We start from the raw sequence: 14835 nt of genomic DNA on the forward strand, positions 1-14835 counted from the left end.
TTGATACTTCATTCATTTACTCAATGCCTATTTTGTGCCAGACTATGGTAGGCAGGGACATGGGATACAGACATGATTAAGACATGGTCTCTGACTTGCATGGAGGTCACAGTAAGGCAAGAAATCAATCATGGTACAGTGTGGTAAGTGCTGTTAACAGTGGTTAATGCTACCGAAGTACAGAGAAATAATATGTAATTCAGCCCGTGGAAAAATCCATTCCAAACAGGTAATCCTTAAGCTGACATTTAACAGGATGTGGAGGTGTAGCTAAGTAGAAAGGCAGAGAAAAAGAAAGAGAGCACAGTCCAAAGAAGGTATGGCGGGCACTTTTAAAATCCTCGGATTGCTTAAGAGCTCTAAGAAGGCTGGTATATCTAGAAAGAGGATATACCAAAGATGCGCTATGAGAGCAACAGGGTGGAGGAGTGGATCAGGAAAGGGCCTTTCTTCTGTATTTACGATGGGTTTGGATTTTATCTTAAAAGTAATGGGGAACCACTAAAAAAATGTTAAACATTTAAATAGTACAGAAATGACAGAATATTTTTTAAGGAAAATTCAGGCTTTGATCTATCTTAATGCATATCACTTCTTTCCCTAAGCCTTTTAAGAAGGTATTAACCTAATTCACTCTGATGTGAACTGCTAAATCCCACTGCCACCTTTTTCAGCAACAGGCTGGGAGAAGGTGTGCTACTGAGAACAAGAACAGAAAAGGTTCACCAGAAATGAATAAACAGTGGACTAATTTAAAGAAAAAGTTTTAATAGAGTGCTTTTATCCACTTATATAAAACTATACGAAAACAGGAAAAACCTAAAAAGTACAAAGAAGGGATAGTGGAAGCACCACAGAAAGATGACCACTTTTACTATTCTCTTGTTCCTGTCCACTGGGGAGGGAAGGGGAGATGAAAGATACTTTAATATCAAGGGCTTAAGTTTACAGTATGTACAATTTTGCCATTTTGGTCTTTTTTCTTATTAAAGAAACTCTTCCTCAACAATCAAAACTTTTAGAAGTACAAAAAAACTATGTCAAATTATACTATTTGAACTTTTTTAGACATTTCATTATGAATTTAAAAAAATATACAAAACATGTTTTACTTCACAAAGAAATTTCTGTATCAACTTACAGATATCAGGATCTTTGCTTTTCTTTGTTTTATTACTAAGAGTTATCTCAAATCTGTTGATGTCAGGAGGAAGATCACTAGAGGAGCAAAAAGAAAAAGAATTAACAAAATATCCTGGCATCAAATTCTAATTCTTTTATTTCTAGGATCAAATAAGTCCCTTATTTCTGCCACTAAACAATCTGAAGATGCATGCTGGATTCAAAATGTGTTATTATTTGGAATACAGGAATGCAGACAAGCAAATCATACTTTTCCTACTATCTTCAACCTCCTCAAGTAAATCCTGGAAACCGTTGTAAACATTTTGTATGTGTGTCTTAGTAAATGTTTTTGAACCTGTCAGTAACACTAACTCCTATTAATAACTAGATGAAAAACCAAGGACATAGCACTTCACTAATAAAAGCAGGGGGAAAAAATGTAAGTACTTCTAAAATGCCTGGACTCGGCACCTTGTTCTGGTAGTTTAGAGACAGAGACAAAAAAAGAGAGAGAGAAAAACATGCAGTAGGGTAAAAGAAAAAGATTTAATGTAATGATAAAATAAGACTTACTCGAAGACAAACTCTTCTGACCATACAGGGTTTTGCCCTTCCCTTGCATGAGTTTTTGCTACCTGTACGCTATTCAGGTAGATGTTACAATATGGATTCGTAAAATGTTTTACAGGGAGTTTATGGGCTTCTTCAATGTGTAAAACAAGACTGCTGACCTAAAGAAAACACAAAAATTGTTACCTCAGATTTCAAGAATTATGCATTAGGTTTCAAAAGCAATTACTATTTAAGAAATAAAAAACCCAAAACTGACTTATTTTTCCCCTTTCTGAAGACATTATGACCTGTAATTATATTTTCCTTTTTATGTGACAGATAAAATACAACATTCAAGCATTTAAAATAATTCTTTTAAAAAAAAATGCAGTTGTTCCTCCAATTACATTCTTGTAGCAATTTAATGAAATGCACCATTTTTACTAAAAAAGAGTTCAGAGAAAATGGAAATAGAGAAGAGGATTTTTTATTTTAACATAAGTAAAAAATTGTCCCCACCCAAATCAAAATCCTGTAGGTTATATAAAGCTCATCTGGAAGATTTATCTATAAACGTCCACAGCTAGAAAATATTTTTACAACACTGATTCTGCCTTCTCATTTTACAGAAAAAGATACAAATCCAAAGAAGCTAGGTTATTTGTCAGTTTTGATGCCAAAACTTAGATCATTCACTTTCTAGTATCAGATTCTCTTTCCCTCTTGCCACATACTACTTGTGTGGCGTAGGACAAGTCAGCCTCTCTGACCCTCACCTCCTCAGATATAAAATTAGGATAAAGTCTACACTGCAAGTTGTTGTAAAGATTCGAAATAATACATGTAAAAGCACACAGGAGAGTACCTACAAAAGGGCTCAAGAGACGTTAGCTATGATTTTATTATATCATTTTTTTATTCTGTTGTATTATAGCTAAAAATGATAACTTCATAGCTAAAGTTTCACACAAGACACAATCTGCAAAAACTCAGTCTGATTTTTTATAGCTTACAAAATGTTAAAATATGATCTGAGAACACAACAATTATGTATATAATTAAATGTCCTTGAGGAAAGGGTTAGACTTTTGGTTATAGGAAATATAACTTACAGTCATCTAAATATTAACCATTTATCGACTTAAAATAGAACAATATATTAAATTCACAAAGCTTATTGGAAATTTCCATGAATAAAATAAGAATCACTTTGGTCAATAAATACTGTACTAAATGTTCCTCAAAACTCCAAGAATATTAAAATTACTTAACTTTTTCCAACTATTTAGGGATAACAATACAGAATAAAAAAAAAAGCAAAGATATGGAGGGTATATTGACTTTACATACCTAGAAAGAAAGAGAAAGCCCAGCTTAACTCTATAAAATGAACATGTATGACATGTTAAGGTTCAAATAAGAACCTACGTAACAGTTACATAATAGACTTCAAAGCAATTACTAGAAAGTGAAAAACTGAAAAGTTTATTTGGATTAATACGTAAAGTCAGATGATCTTTTCAATAATTACCTTTAGTTGTACTTTTTTGAAATAGGCCAAAATAATTCTTTGAAGAAAAAAACAAATGAAAGCGCCTAACAGAATGGTTTCTGTTGTTGATGGTTTGGTACTGTTATTTTAAGTAGAAGAAAAAAAATCCTTGGTATGTTTTCAAAAGATGGCATTATGGACTAAGTACCCAACAGGTATATAAAGAACATTCTTTTTCATAAATATTTCTCCTGCTATTGAACAAAGTGGAAGCATGGCTTTAAAATGCCTGAAAAGATAAACTTAAGAACTCAGAAGTGCTATTCCTTATGTTCCACATATGAGTGAAACCATATGATAACTGTCTTTCTCTGCTTGACTTATTTCACTTAGCATAATCCCCTCCAGTTCCATCCATGTCGATGCAAATGGTGGGTATTCACTCTTTCTGATGGCTGAGTAATATTCCACTGTATATATGTACAAAAACTAATGATGTACTATATGTTGGCTAACTGAACATAATATAAATAAATAAATTAAAAAAAAAAACTCAGAAGTGTTTGAAATGTAGCCCAAAACAGTTCTGATGGAAATAAAGAGCAAAGTAATAAAGCGAAACGTGACAACATCAAAGAAAATTAAATTTCACCTGACGCAGGCGTTTATTAGATGTCCCTGGGCTACTTTTCCGTAAATTGCAAAATGCCTGCAGACCTTTCATCCAGTCCTACAAAAAATAACAGCATGTCAAAGAAATATACAATAGTTTATTCAGTTTCCAATCATCAGGGTTTTTTTTTTTTTTTCTCCAAATTCAGCAGTTCTTTCCTGCTCCAGACTGCCATTTCTATACTCCGAGTATGCTGCACTTCAATACATTGGGGGCTCCATAAAATAAAGCAATGACCAAAACAATTATAATCATCCTTAAAATTGTATTTCTGTTGAATCCCTAAATTAATGTTTAAGTATGCCATGAGGGACCATTAATTAGCCAAAAAGTAAAATCCACGTGAAGTTATTAAGCAGTTCTATTTTGTGAAAGGAGGACTGACTGCAAAACCAACTGATCACGTGATGACTGACTTGATGACTAGCATCTAATCTTACCTTAGACCATGATATAGGTAGAAATGTGTAAGGGGATCTGGGTTATCTGTAAGCCTTTCAAACATAACATTAGATTCAGAACAATTTTTAGGCTAATATTAAATTAAATTGAAGCTGTATTTTTAAATGTTTATCTAGTGGTCTGGAGAAAGGAGAGAACAATCTTAGGTTTATCAAAAATAAATCTAATCTTTGGCTTACTTATTTCCACAAAGCTCTGCACTACTGCTTTACTCAGTTATATCTTTAGCTTGTTCACTATTTCAGTCTGAACTCTGAATGTTTAGAGGACATCTTTACAGAACAAATTAAGACCTATCAATTACCATAGCTTTTAGAAGGAGAAGAGAGTAACCACAGATCCCAAAGGCTACCAAAGTAACAAAACTGGAAATACCAATGGTATTTTTGGACTTTTAAGTGGTACATGGAAATAAAGAATATGTAAAGTTTATATATAAATACAACAAAAAAATGTTCTATTTATACTGAAATGTCATCAAAGTATATAACACATCTTTATTTACAAAGAGGGAACCTGATGAAATAATTGGAGGACAGGAAACTGAAGTTTAAATTTCTTTCCTAACTCAATTTCTAGCATTAAAAATATATACACATATATATATGTTATCTGTTTTGAACTCTACTTTTTCATCTAAATATTAGGTATAATACCCACAAAACAAGGTTTTTTGTGTGTTATATGTTAATATTTATTTGAAATGTTTTACAAAGATTTGAAACATGACATTCAATTGTGAACCATAAAACTTAATGTGGCTCATTCATCAATTCTAGAGCCTAAGATATTTTCATAATTTATGAATCAGGGACGCATGCCAGGATCCAGTTTTAAGAGCTTCTGCCTCATATCCAGAGTTGGCAAATTATCTTCTATTTACAACAAAGTTGTTTTCTTTGACCTCTTAACCACCTTCAGATTCTTCCCGTAGAGTATAAGCAGAAGAAGTATCACCGGATTTGTACCAGTAAACACCCCTGAAATATTATGGTTCAAAGAAATCAAAGTATTTTTAAAAAGAGTTTTTGGAAAACATTCTCTCATCACAGCAATGCTTAAAATTTAATAAAAGTTTTAAGAAGGGCATTGCACATGGATCAATGCCTAGTGCTGAAAGTAGACATCACATGAAGACTTAGAGAAAAATAGAAAATTCCTAAAATACTTTTATTTTTGACGACTGAACTTCTATTTTTAGACATGAAGCTCAACCAGTAAAGAGTAACAATGCCTGTTAGCAAAACTAACTGGCTTACCTTTCAATTGTACTGAGAATCTCTATAACCTTTCTGCAGAGAGGATTTTAAATGAGCATTCTCAGTTGGACTCAACATCATACAGTATTTAAAGGTCAGTTTAAAATGGAGTTTTCATTCCTAATAGCCCTTCACTGAGTTTTTTCCTGCATTTGTTTCAAAAAAAATTTTACACATCAGAGTTCTCATTCCTTGAAATAAAAAGATGATTAGATTTCACTCTTCCTTTTTATTACTTTATCATATATGCAACAGTTTCTTAGTTAAAAAGAAAACATGAGCTAAATAAAGGTTTGCAATAGTTGAGAAAACAATTAACTTACCTCTGCTTGTTCTGGAGTTTCTCCTGCAAAGTAAAAAATGTAATGTTCTTCACTAAAGTGCTGAACCACTATCTGAAAACAGTTTGGCCTTTAAAATATAAACAGAAAAGTTATTAGGAAGTTTAACAAAAAGCACTAAAACACACCAACTTAAAATCACAACATATAATTATATAATGTATATCAATTGACATTAATTCTCAATTTAGAGAACCAATACTCCATTGTCCAGATCATTACTGAAAAGAAAACATCAGCTGCATATATTCTAAAAAACTTTTTGTCAGCACCCCTGGAATTTTATCAATCCTTCAAAGTTTAAAAATGTTTTAAGCTGGAACTGCATATAGCTAATCTAAACATTTTTTAAAGCAAAATGTTACTAAACTCATTACTTCATAATAATATATATTATACATTTGTAAGTGCTAGAAAAAGACTAGACATGTTCTTAGACCAAAAATGTTCTTAGTGGTTATCTCTCACAGGTAGACTGTGGGTGATTTTTTAAAATCTATTTTTATCTATTTTCAATTTTTTTTTTGTTTTACAACTGACCATTTTTCCTCATCTGTTAAAATGGAAACATCATCTGCTCACACATATGCTTGTTCTGATGATTAAATAACCCAACAGTGGTATACAGTACATATTCGTTCTTGTCCTCCAATAGTATGCACCATACTAGAATTCATTTGACATGGAAGTACATTAGTAGTTTACACCTTTTTTTGAAGATGTGTTTGTTGTATTTCCAACCAGACTTGAAAATGATTATAAAATGTTTAATAAGGGCCACCCCAATGTTAATAGCAGCAATGTCCATAATAGCCAAACTGTGGAAGGAGCCGAGATGTCCTTCAACAGATGAATGGATAAAGAAGATGTGGTACATACATACAATGGAATTAAATTACTCAGTCATCAGAAAGGATGAATACCCACCATTTGCATTGACATGGATGAAAATGGGGGGGATTATGCTAAGTGAAATACATCAAGCAGAGAAAGACAATTATCATATGGCTTCACCCATACATAGAACATAAGGAGTAGCACAGAGGACCACAGGGGAAAGGGAGGGAAAACTGAAGGGGAAGAAATCAGAGACGGAGATGAACCATGAGAGACTCTGGACTCCAGGAAACAACCTGAGGGTTCCAGAAGGGAGGGGGGTGGGAAGATGGGGTAACCGGGTAATGGGTGTTAAGGGGTGCACGTGTTGTGATGAGCACTGGGTGTTATGCACAACTAATGAATCGTTGAACACTACATCAAAAACTAATGATGCTGGCTAACTGAACATAATAAAAAATAAATAAATAAGGGCCGGGGCACCTGGGTGGCTCAGCTAGTTGAGCATCTGCCTTCAGCTCAGGTCATGATCCCAGAGTCCCAGGATCGAGTCCCACATGGGGCTCCCAGCTCAGCAGGGAGTCTGCTTCCCCCTCTGCCCTTCACCCTGCTTGTGCTCTCTCTCTCTCAAATAAATAAAATCTTTAATAAATAAATAAATAAATAAATAAATAAATAAAGACCTTCAGGTTTTTGAAACTCAAAACTCAATAAATGTTTTTCCTATTTCTTGCATTAATCAGATTAGATCTTTTACTTCAGTGTTAGGAGGCTACAGCAAAATACCCAGAGTACAAGCTTAATATTTATTAAAAAACCATCCTATCACGCTTTGAGAATGCTATAAAATAATACAAGTACAAATTGGAAATTTCAGCTTCTGAAAGTGGCTTGAAACAGACTGGCCTTCCTGGCTCCATGAAATATAAATAAAACAAAAAACAACTGTTCAAAATCACTGGTGAACTACCAGAGCAACTAAGACTTGAGAGGCCAAGATCATAGTGAGGAGAGCCTGAACTTTCTCCACAGCTCTTCCTTTCAAATGCATTTGCCAATTCCTAAACTGCACAGGGCAAGAAGCTGAGAAGCCTAGCAGAAGGAAGCAGCATCTAAGAGGCCCAAAAACTAACCAGCACATTCTGCAGTTTCATACTGCTAGGAGAGACAAATGACTTTAGGGCCTTTAAAAGAGAAGGCTTTCATCTGAAAACCCTACCCATGCCTTCAAAATAAGGGCAAACCAGAAAATAGAACAGCCTTCACCAATACCTCCATTTGATCCCTGAGGGGACTTATCTGGCAGAAGAACAGTCCTTTCTGGAGGCAATAACATTATCCATAGCTTCTACAGTTTTTCATACACAATGTCCACCATTCAGTCAAACATAAGTAGATATCACAGGAATCATGATCGAACGACTGAAAAGCCAATCTAAGAAAACAGATGAAGGGGAAAGACCTACATATAATCCAGATATTGTTAGATACAACTTTCAAATAACTGTAATTAAAAGGTTTAAGAAAATAGGTAACAAAATAGAGAATTTTGCCAGCTAATTACATCTATAAAAGAATCAAATGGAAACTCTAAATTGAAAAATGTAATTAATAAAATTAAGACCTCAAGAAATGCATTTAACTGCAGAAGAATGTATTAGTGAACTGGAAGACAAATAAGAATATCCAGCCTAGGGCACATGAAAAAAAAATTATGGAAAACATAGAAAACTATATAATAGACACATGGGACCTAGTAAAAGATACAACATGCTGGCATGCCTGGGTAGCTCAGTTGGTGAAGCATCCAACTCTTGATTTCGGCTCAGGTTATGATATCAAGCCCTGTGTCATGCTCTGCTCTCAGTGGGGAATCTGCTTGAGACTCTCTCTCTCTCTCTCCCTCTCTTTCTGTCCCTACCCTCTCTCTCTCTCTAAATAAATCTTTAAAAAAGATATAACATGTAACATGAATCACAGAAGATGAAAGAAAATGTGGCAGAAGAACTGTTTAAAGAGATAGTAACCAAGACTTTTCTAAAACTCACAAAAGACATCAGGCATCAAGCTGAAGAAGCTCTGCAAATATTAGGATAAAGTTTTTTAAAGAAAATTTATAGTAGGCACATTTTTGTTTAACTGCTAAAAATCTAAAGAAAAATCTCAAAGCAACCAGAGAAAGATGAAATACTGTACACCTCAAAGAGAAAAAAATATTATCTTTAAAAGAGAAATAATCAGAAACAAAAGAAAAAGATGGAAGGCAGAAAACATTCTTTAAAATGCTGAAAGAAGGGCACTTGGGTGGCTCAGTCAGTTAAGCATCTGCCTTTGGCTCAGGTCATGATCCCAGGGCCCTGGGATCGAGCCTTGCATCGGGCTCCCTGCTCCACAGGGAGTCTGCTTCTCCCTCTGCCCCTCCCCCTACTCATTCCCTTAGTCTCTTGCTCTCCCTCATTAATAAATATATATATAAATAAATAAATCTCTGAAACACCGAAAGAAAGTAACTGTCAACCTAAAATTTAATATCCAGCAAAAACACTGTTCCTAAATGAAAATAAATACTGCCACAATGAAAGATTCAGCCTATGAAAAGGTACAAACATTCCTACATAAATATTCACTATGGTACTCTATCACTGAAATGTCTTTCAACTTGTGCTTCTGAAATGATTATATTTAAAGTAAAGCAATATTAAAAGTTAGAAGTTCAATATAAAGAAATAAAGTACTTAGCGACCTCTTAATACTGAAAATAATCTGGAAAAATTGCATAGCTGCGCAGCTAAAGCCGTTCAGGAAAACAGGCAAATGAGCAATGCTATCCAAACATTGCTTCACCATGCCAGAGAGCAAGCACGCCATTCACCTTTGTTGCAAGGAGCTGTTGTTAACTTTCACATTACATTTCATTCAAATGCAGGTAGGTCAGTGTATTGGGTTCTATGCATACACAAAGCAAGAAATGTTCAGCGCCAGCCATATATTTCAAAGAAAAAGATAACTGCATTCATCCACAATTTCCCCTTTCATACTATGATATTTGCATTCTATGATATATAATTTGATGTCAACCTATTTTTCATTAGTCCTACTACCCAGTAGAGGGGTCTGTTCATTTCCTTGAAATATACTTTGCTGACTGTGTTTTTCTTGGGATCTGCTCTTTCTTGGTACTTCCCAACTCTTGCAGAGTAAGGCCCTCAAAAATATAGTTGATGATGGTAAACTGTCATACTTTGGAAAAAACTCAGTTCTTTAAAATAAAAGACTTGTCCCTTAGTTCCCGTGAACATAAGTTTTTCATACCAGGTTCAGACTTGGTATCATTAAATACAATATCAGATTCTTAAAAGCCACCTTCAACAAGAAACTGCACAAGAAGCAAGCTGCGATCCTGTAGCAGATGGTAAATGTATATTTACCACTTTTCCGCTTCCTGAAACTCCTTTCTTGATCTTAACCATACAGGAATAATTCAGTCTCTTTAAACTGCATTAAAAGACCTGATCTTTAACTCTAGCAGTCATTTTCTTTAATTGGCAAGTGTAACATTGACCTTTCTTCTTGATATTTTGATACTGTAAACTGGTTTTTCGGTCCACTAGTGCCTGTTCATAGAAAGTATGTCAAAAATAATGTTACAGCTTTTCCCCCCCACCCAAATTTACACAGATGTACTTTTATTAGTCTTAATAACTCTTTTAAAATTCTTGTTATTCAAATTTTAAGTATCACTACGGAATCATTTTTAACCTCATTTTTCCAAAGTTGAATTTATGCTTTGAATCTATAAGCTATCAGGACATATTAATATATTTTTGTGTTGTACTTCTAATTCTGAGGAAGTTTACCCATTCTTCAACTAATCTGTGAAGTGCAAATCATTTGCCAAGTTTTTTTCTTGTAGATCATAAACTTCAGCAAAACTCTTCTTTTGGAGAGCTTACAGACTCTGGTATCAAACAGTACAGTGGTATTCTGATCCCATTTCCTCCCATAAAACTGACAACGTGCAACTGAAGCAGCTTGCATTAGACTCCATTTTATATTTCATGTGGAATTGTGGTCTACAAACAGACTTTTACATGTAAGAATCTCTCTGTATTGCTTATTTTCCAGAATGAATTTTTGATGTAAAACCTTTAAATGTTCCTATCATGAAGCTTCATCATTGATCATAAACTTAAATACTATTTCTACAGTATCTTCTTTGTTTCAAAGCATTCATTTACTGTTTTGAATACTTTATCTTTAATAACTTCTTTTGGTACTTCCTTGAATGACCAACAATTTACTCTCAAGTATTTCTCTAATGTTTGTAGATTCATCAGTGTACAGTGAAAAATGTAATCTCTGGATCTGTATACAGTCTATCATTTGATTCACCAATGCATTTACTGATAATACTATCTGAACACAATCTAATACTACTTGAAAATAGTATCTCTTCTATTTCTTTGGCTTCAAACATACAATTGGCAATTTCCATGTAGACTGACTCAACAAGCAAATTCTCCAACTCCGTGTGAAGCATTTTGGCTTTAGCTTTAGCTATTAATTCCAAGATCTCCTAACAAGCTTCCCAAGTATAATCTGATACTGTAGGAACAGATCTATGGAAAGGAGGGGACTGGGAGGGGAACCTACAGGGGCGGAGGGACTTTTATTTAAAACTTACAGTTCTTTAGTGGTATGGTGCAACACAATGTGCCTGGCCCCACTGATTTACTCAACTTATATGCAAAATATTTAGGCTGACAAAGAGAAGATTTACAGGTTTAGTTATCCCATACATTTTTTTTTTTTTTAAAGATTTTATTTGAGAGAGAGAGAATGAGAGACAGACAGCATGAGAGGGAGGAGGGTCAGAGGGTCAGAGGGAGAAGCAGTCTCCCTGCTGAGCAGGAAGCCCGATGTGGGACTCGATCCCAGGACTCCAGGATCATGACCTGAGCTGAAGGCAGTCGCTTAACCAACTGAGCCACTCAGGCGCCCCTCCCAATACATTTCTTAAGTGGCCTAATTAATAGGTTGAATTTTTAAATTAAGGCTACCGTTTTTATCTTGTAACTTTAATGACTTTCCAGCTTTAATCACCAAATTGCCCTTGATGGTGGGAAAATAACTATCTATATATTAAAGCCAATCAAAGAAGTAACAATGAAAAAAAATCTAAATATCTAAAAAAATCTGAAGTTACATTTTTTGAAGACCTCCCTTAATTATTTTACAATAATGAAATATTGAAATTTAAAACATTTAATATTTTTATTACAGTAACATTTTTATAACCACCAATATCTCAAGGGACACCCATAACCTATTCATGGCACATGGGTTGGGAAAGCTCTGATCTAATTATCTAAATGAATTTATACCCATCTTCCAAGACTCAGCTTAAGAACCACCTATTTCATATTACTTATTTCAATAAGCTTGTCCCCAAAATCTCTCCCCCCTTGCAGCTATTCAAAGCACAAATAAACCATGTTTGGTGGTGAATAGTGTGGTTGTCTCCCCAACATCCATTTCCCTCTCCCACAGAGAATACAAAGCAGCCTCACTATTTCGGTGGTATCATCTTCAGCAACAGGGCTTGGGCACCCAATGGCCTCCATTTATGAAGGTAATCCCACTCCTTTGCTACTTCAGGGAAGCCACGACTACACACCGATTGACAGGTGGCTCAATAGTGCTTTCTCAGGATTTTCAATCATTACTGGAGGGAATGCTTAGTTTTTCCTTCCCTGGGTACTTATGCCACTTTGCTACCATGAAGGAAGCCGTTTTGTGAGGAATAATTGAGTACACACAAAGGCAGGCAGAGGAGAAAGATGAAAAGAAAAGCAGCCAGAGGCCTGATCTAACCACACCCGAAGGTCAAGATTCTCATATTGTTAAGGAAGGAAAAACAAAATTTAGGAAATCCTATCTTACCCAAAAAATTTTTGCTTGTTTTTTGGAACAGCTCTTTTTATGAGATATTAGGAAGTGTTTGAAAAAAAAGGGGGGGGTTATCAAGGTCAAAGGATTCATGAAATACTTCATATTATAATTCCCTCTTAGTGATTCAGAATATAAACACTGGCAGAGATTTCAAAAAGCCCAACTTTAAGGAGAAACTATGTGTTCAATTCAGCATTTCTCAAACCTTGACCATTTAAAAAAACTGACTTTAAAATTACAAATAACACCAATGTGATGTCCTAAACACAGTCTGGAGAAAAGAAATGACAAGGTTTTGTATGTTCTACAGCTATTTGTGTTGAAGATTCCTGAACTTAAACAGGATAAAGCTAGACTTGCTTAGTAGAAATGCCATCCTGCAGCAAAAAACAGTTGTAAAACATTTGTTTTTAATTGCCTTGTGTTTTATTAATACCAATATGTAATAAAAATGGTAAGTTTATCTATAAGGACTCTAGAATGGATTATTAATAATACTGATGGTAAAAGGTAAAGAAAAGGCCACTGTTCCTGATCAAAAAATCAAAAGTAATCAAGAGTTGGATGTGCCTTGTGATGATCAGGATTCACCTTTAGCTTATACATTTATATTTATTTTTTGAAAAACTTTGAAATTAATGTAAGAAAAAATGTTTCGACTCCAAATCTGAAATACTCCCCTTTTCCCTACTGAAGCAATTATTTTTATATTAGGATTCTTACTGTCAAATTTTTTTTTAGGAACCTGCCTATCAAGTTAATAATACAACTGAGTGTACTCAGTACTATCAGATGCAATGAGTTAAGAGAGAATGTGATAAAATGGGAAAAAGGACAAGACTCAAAGTCAGTCACTCAAAAGACTGGTGGTAAGGGAGGGAGGAAACAAGCTATATACAGGTCATGTTTTACTACAGGAAATGTCATTCCAAAGATTTCTATATAATATAAAAGTGGAATTTCATGCACCAGTTAGCCAAAAATAAATAAGGAAAACAAATTACCCTAGAAAGTAAATCTGACATTTTCAGATTATTTTAGGACTCTCAAAATCCATTGGCTATGCTTTGAAAAATGATCTGAACATATCCACACTATTTTATTATTAAAACAATTCCAAAAAGAAATAGGAAACCAATTTCTTACCTGCCAAAGAGACTATCATGAACAACATAGACAGAACATACACTGAGATCTATTAATCCTTTTGGTTTGGTAGCTCGTTTTTCACTTTCAAAATAAATAAGTTGGGCATCACTGCCCTCTAAGATAAAATATAAGTTTTTCCACCGTTTTCCTTTGCCTGTTAAAAAAAAAAAAAAGTGCTTTCCCTTAGCCAAATAATAAACTATGAAGTCATATATATATATTAAAATCATAAAAATTATTGTTGCTGAAAATGAAAAGCATATTCCATTTTTATTCCAAAGCTTCAGTAACATACCAATCCTTACAAAATGAGAAAATGCCTATTAAATTTATCTGTAGAAAAACGCCTTTTGTTATACTGCTTGTTTTAATGAATCACAAAATAAATGACAACGGTACCATAACTATATCTTTTAAAGTTTCACAAAGATAAAATCTTTAAAATTCTTGCTTAGGAGTAATTCTTTTTTAATCACAAGAAACTACTCTTCCACCCCACACCCTAACAACCAGCCCCCTAACATTTCTTAATGTTAAATTGAGGCAAATCTATAAAACAGAAATATCAAAACAATGAATGTGACAAGTGTCATTAGAAGTCTCTCTTTAAAAAGAAAAATAATAATGAAGTATGAGGTAGAGAGGGGGCAAAGAACCAAATACCCTGCACTGGAACTGATCTCAAGAATGAAAGACATACTTGGAAATATGTAAGCTTGTTTCATGAAACTCTGCTTGAAAATGTGGACTTAATATACCTAGACTCTAGATTTTTTTTAATTTAAACTCAATTCATTAACATATATTATTAGTTTCAGAGGCAGAGGTCATTGACTCATCAATCTTATATAATACCCAGTGCTCATTACATCACGTGACCTCCTCAATATCCATCTCCCAGTTACTCCATCCCCCCACCTCCCTCCCCTCCAGCAACCCTGTTTGTTTTCTATGATTAACAGTCTCTTATGGTTTGTCTCCATCTCTGATTTC

At 34.2% G+C, this 14835-nt stretch overlaps 1 protein-coding gene across 1 annotated transcript in view; it reads right to left on the reverse strand.

Annotated features, from left to right (window-relative positions):
- Positions 1–14835, reverse strand: part of RASA1 (RAS p21 protein activator 1) — a 106161-nt gene that overhangs the window by 14773 nt on the left and 76553 nt on the right. The window contains exons 11-15 of the mRNA XM_032404035.1: positions 13840–13996; positions 5887–5974; positions 3822–3899; positions 1699–1856; positions 1142–1218 (exon numbers count right to left, since the gene is read on the reverse strand). Of these exons, the coding sequence (XP_032259926.1) occupies positions 1142–1218; positions 1699–1856; positions 3822–3899; positions 5887–5974; positions 13840–13996 (558 nt within the window). The remainder of the gene's footprint in view (positions 1–1141; positions 1219–1698; positions 1857–3821; positions 3900–5886; positions 5975–13839; positions 13997–14835) is intronic.

Source organism: Phoca vitulina, unplaced genomic scaffold (genome assembly GCF_004348235.1).
Source record: "Phoca vitulina isolate PV1807 unplaced genomic scaffold, GSC_HSeal_1.0 scaffold6, whole genome shotgun sequence".
NCBI classification, from domain to species: domain Eukaryota; kingdom Metazoa; phylum Chordata; class Mammalia; order Carnivora; family Phocidae; genus Phoca; species Phoca vitulina.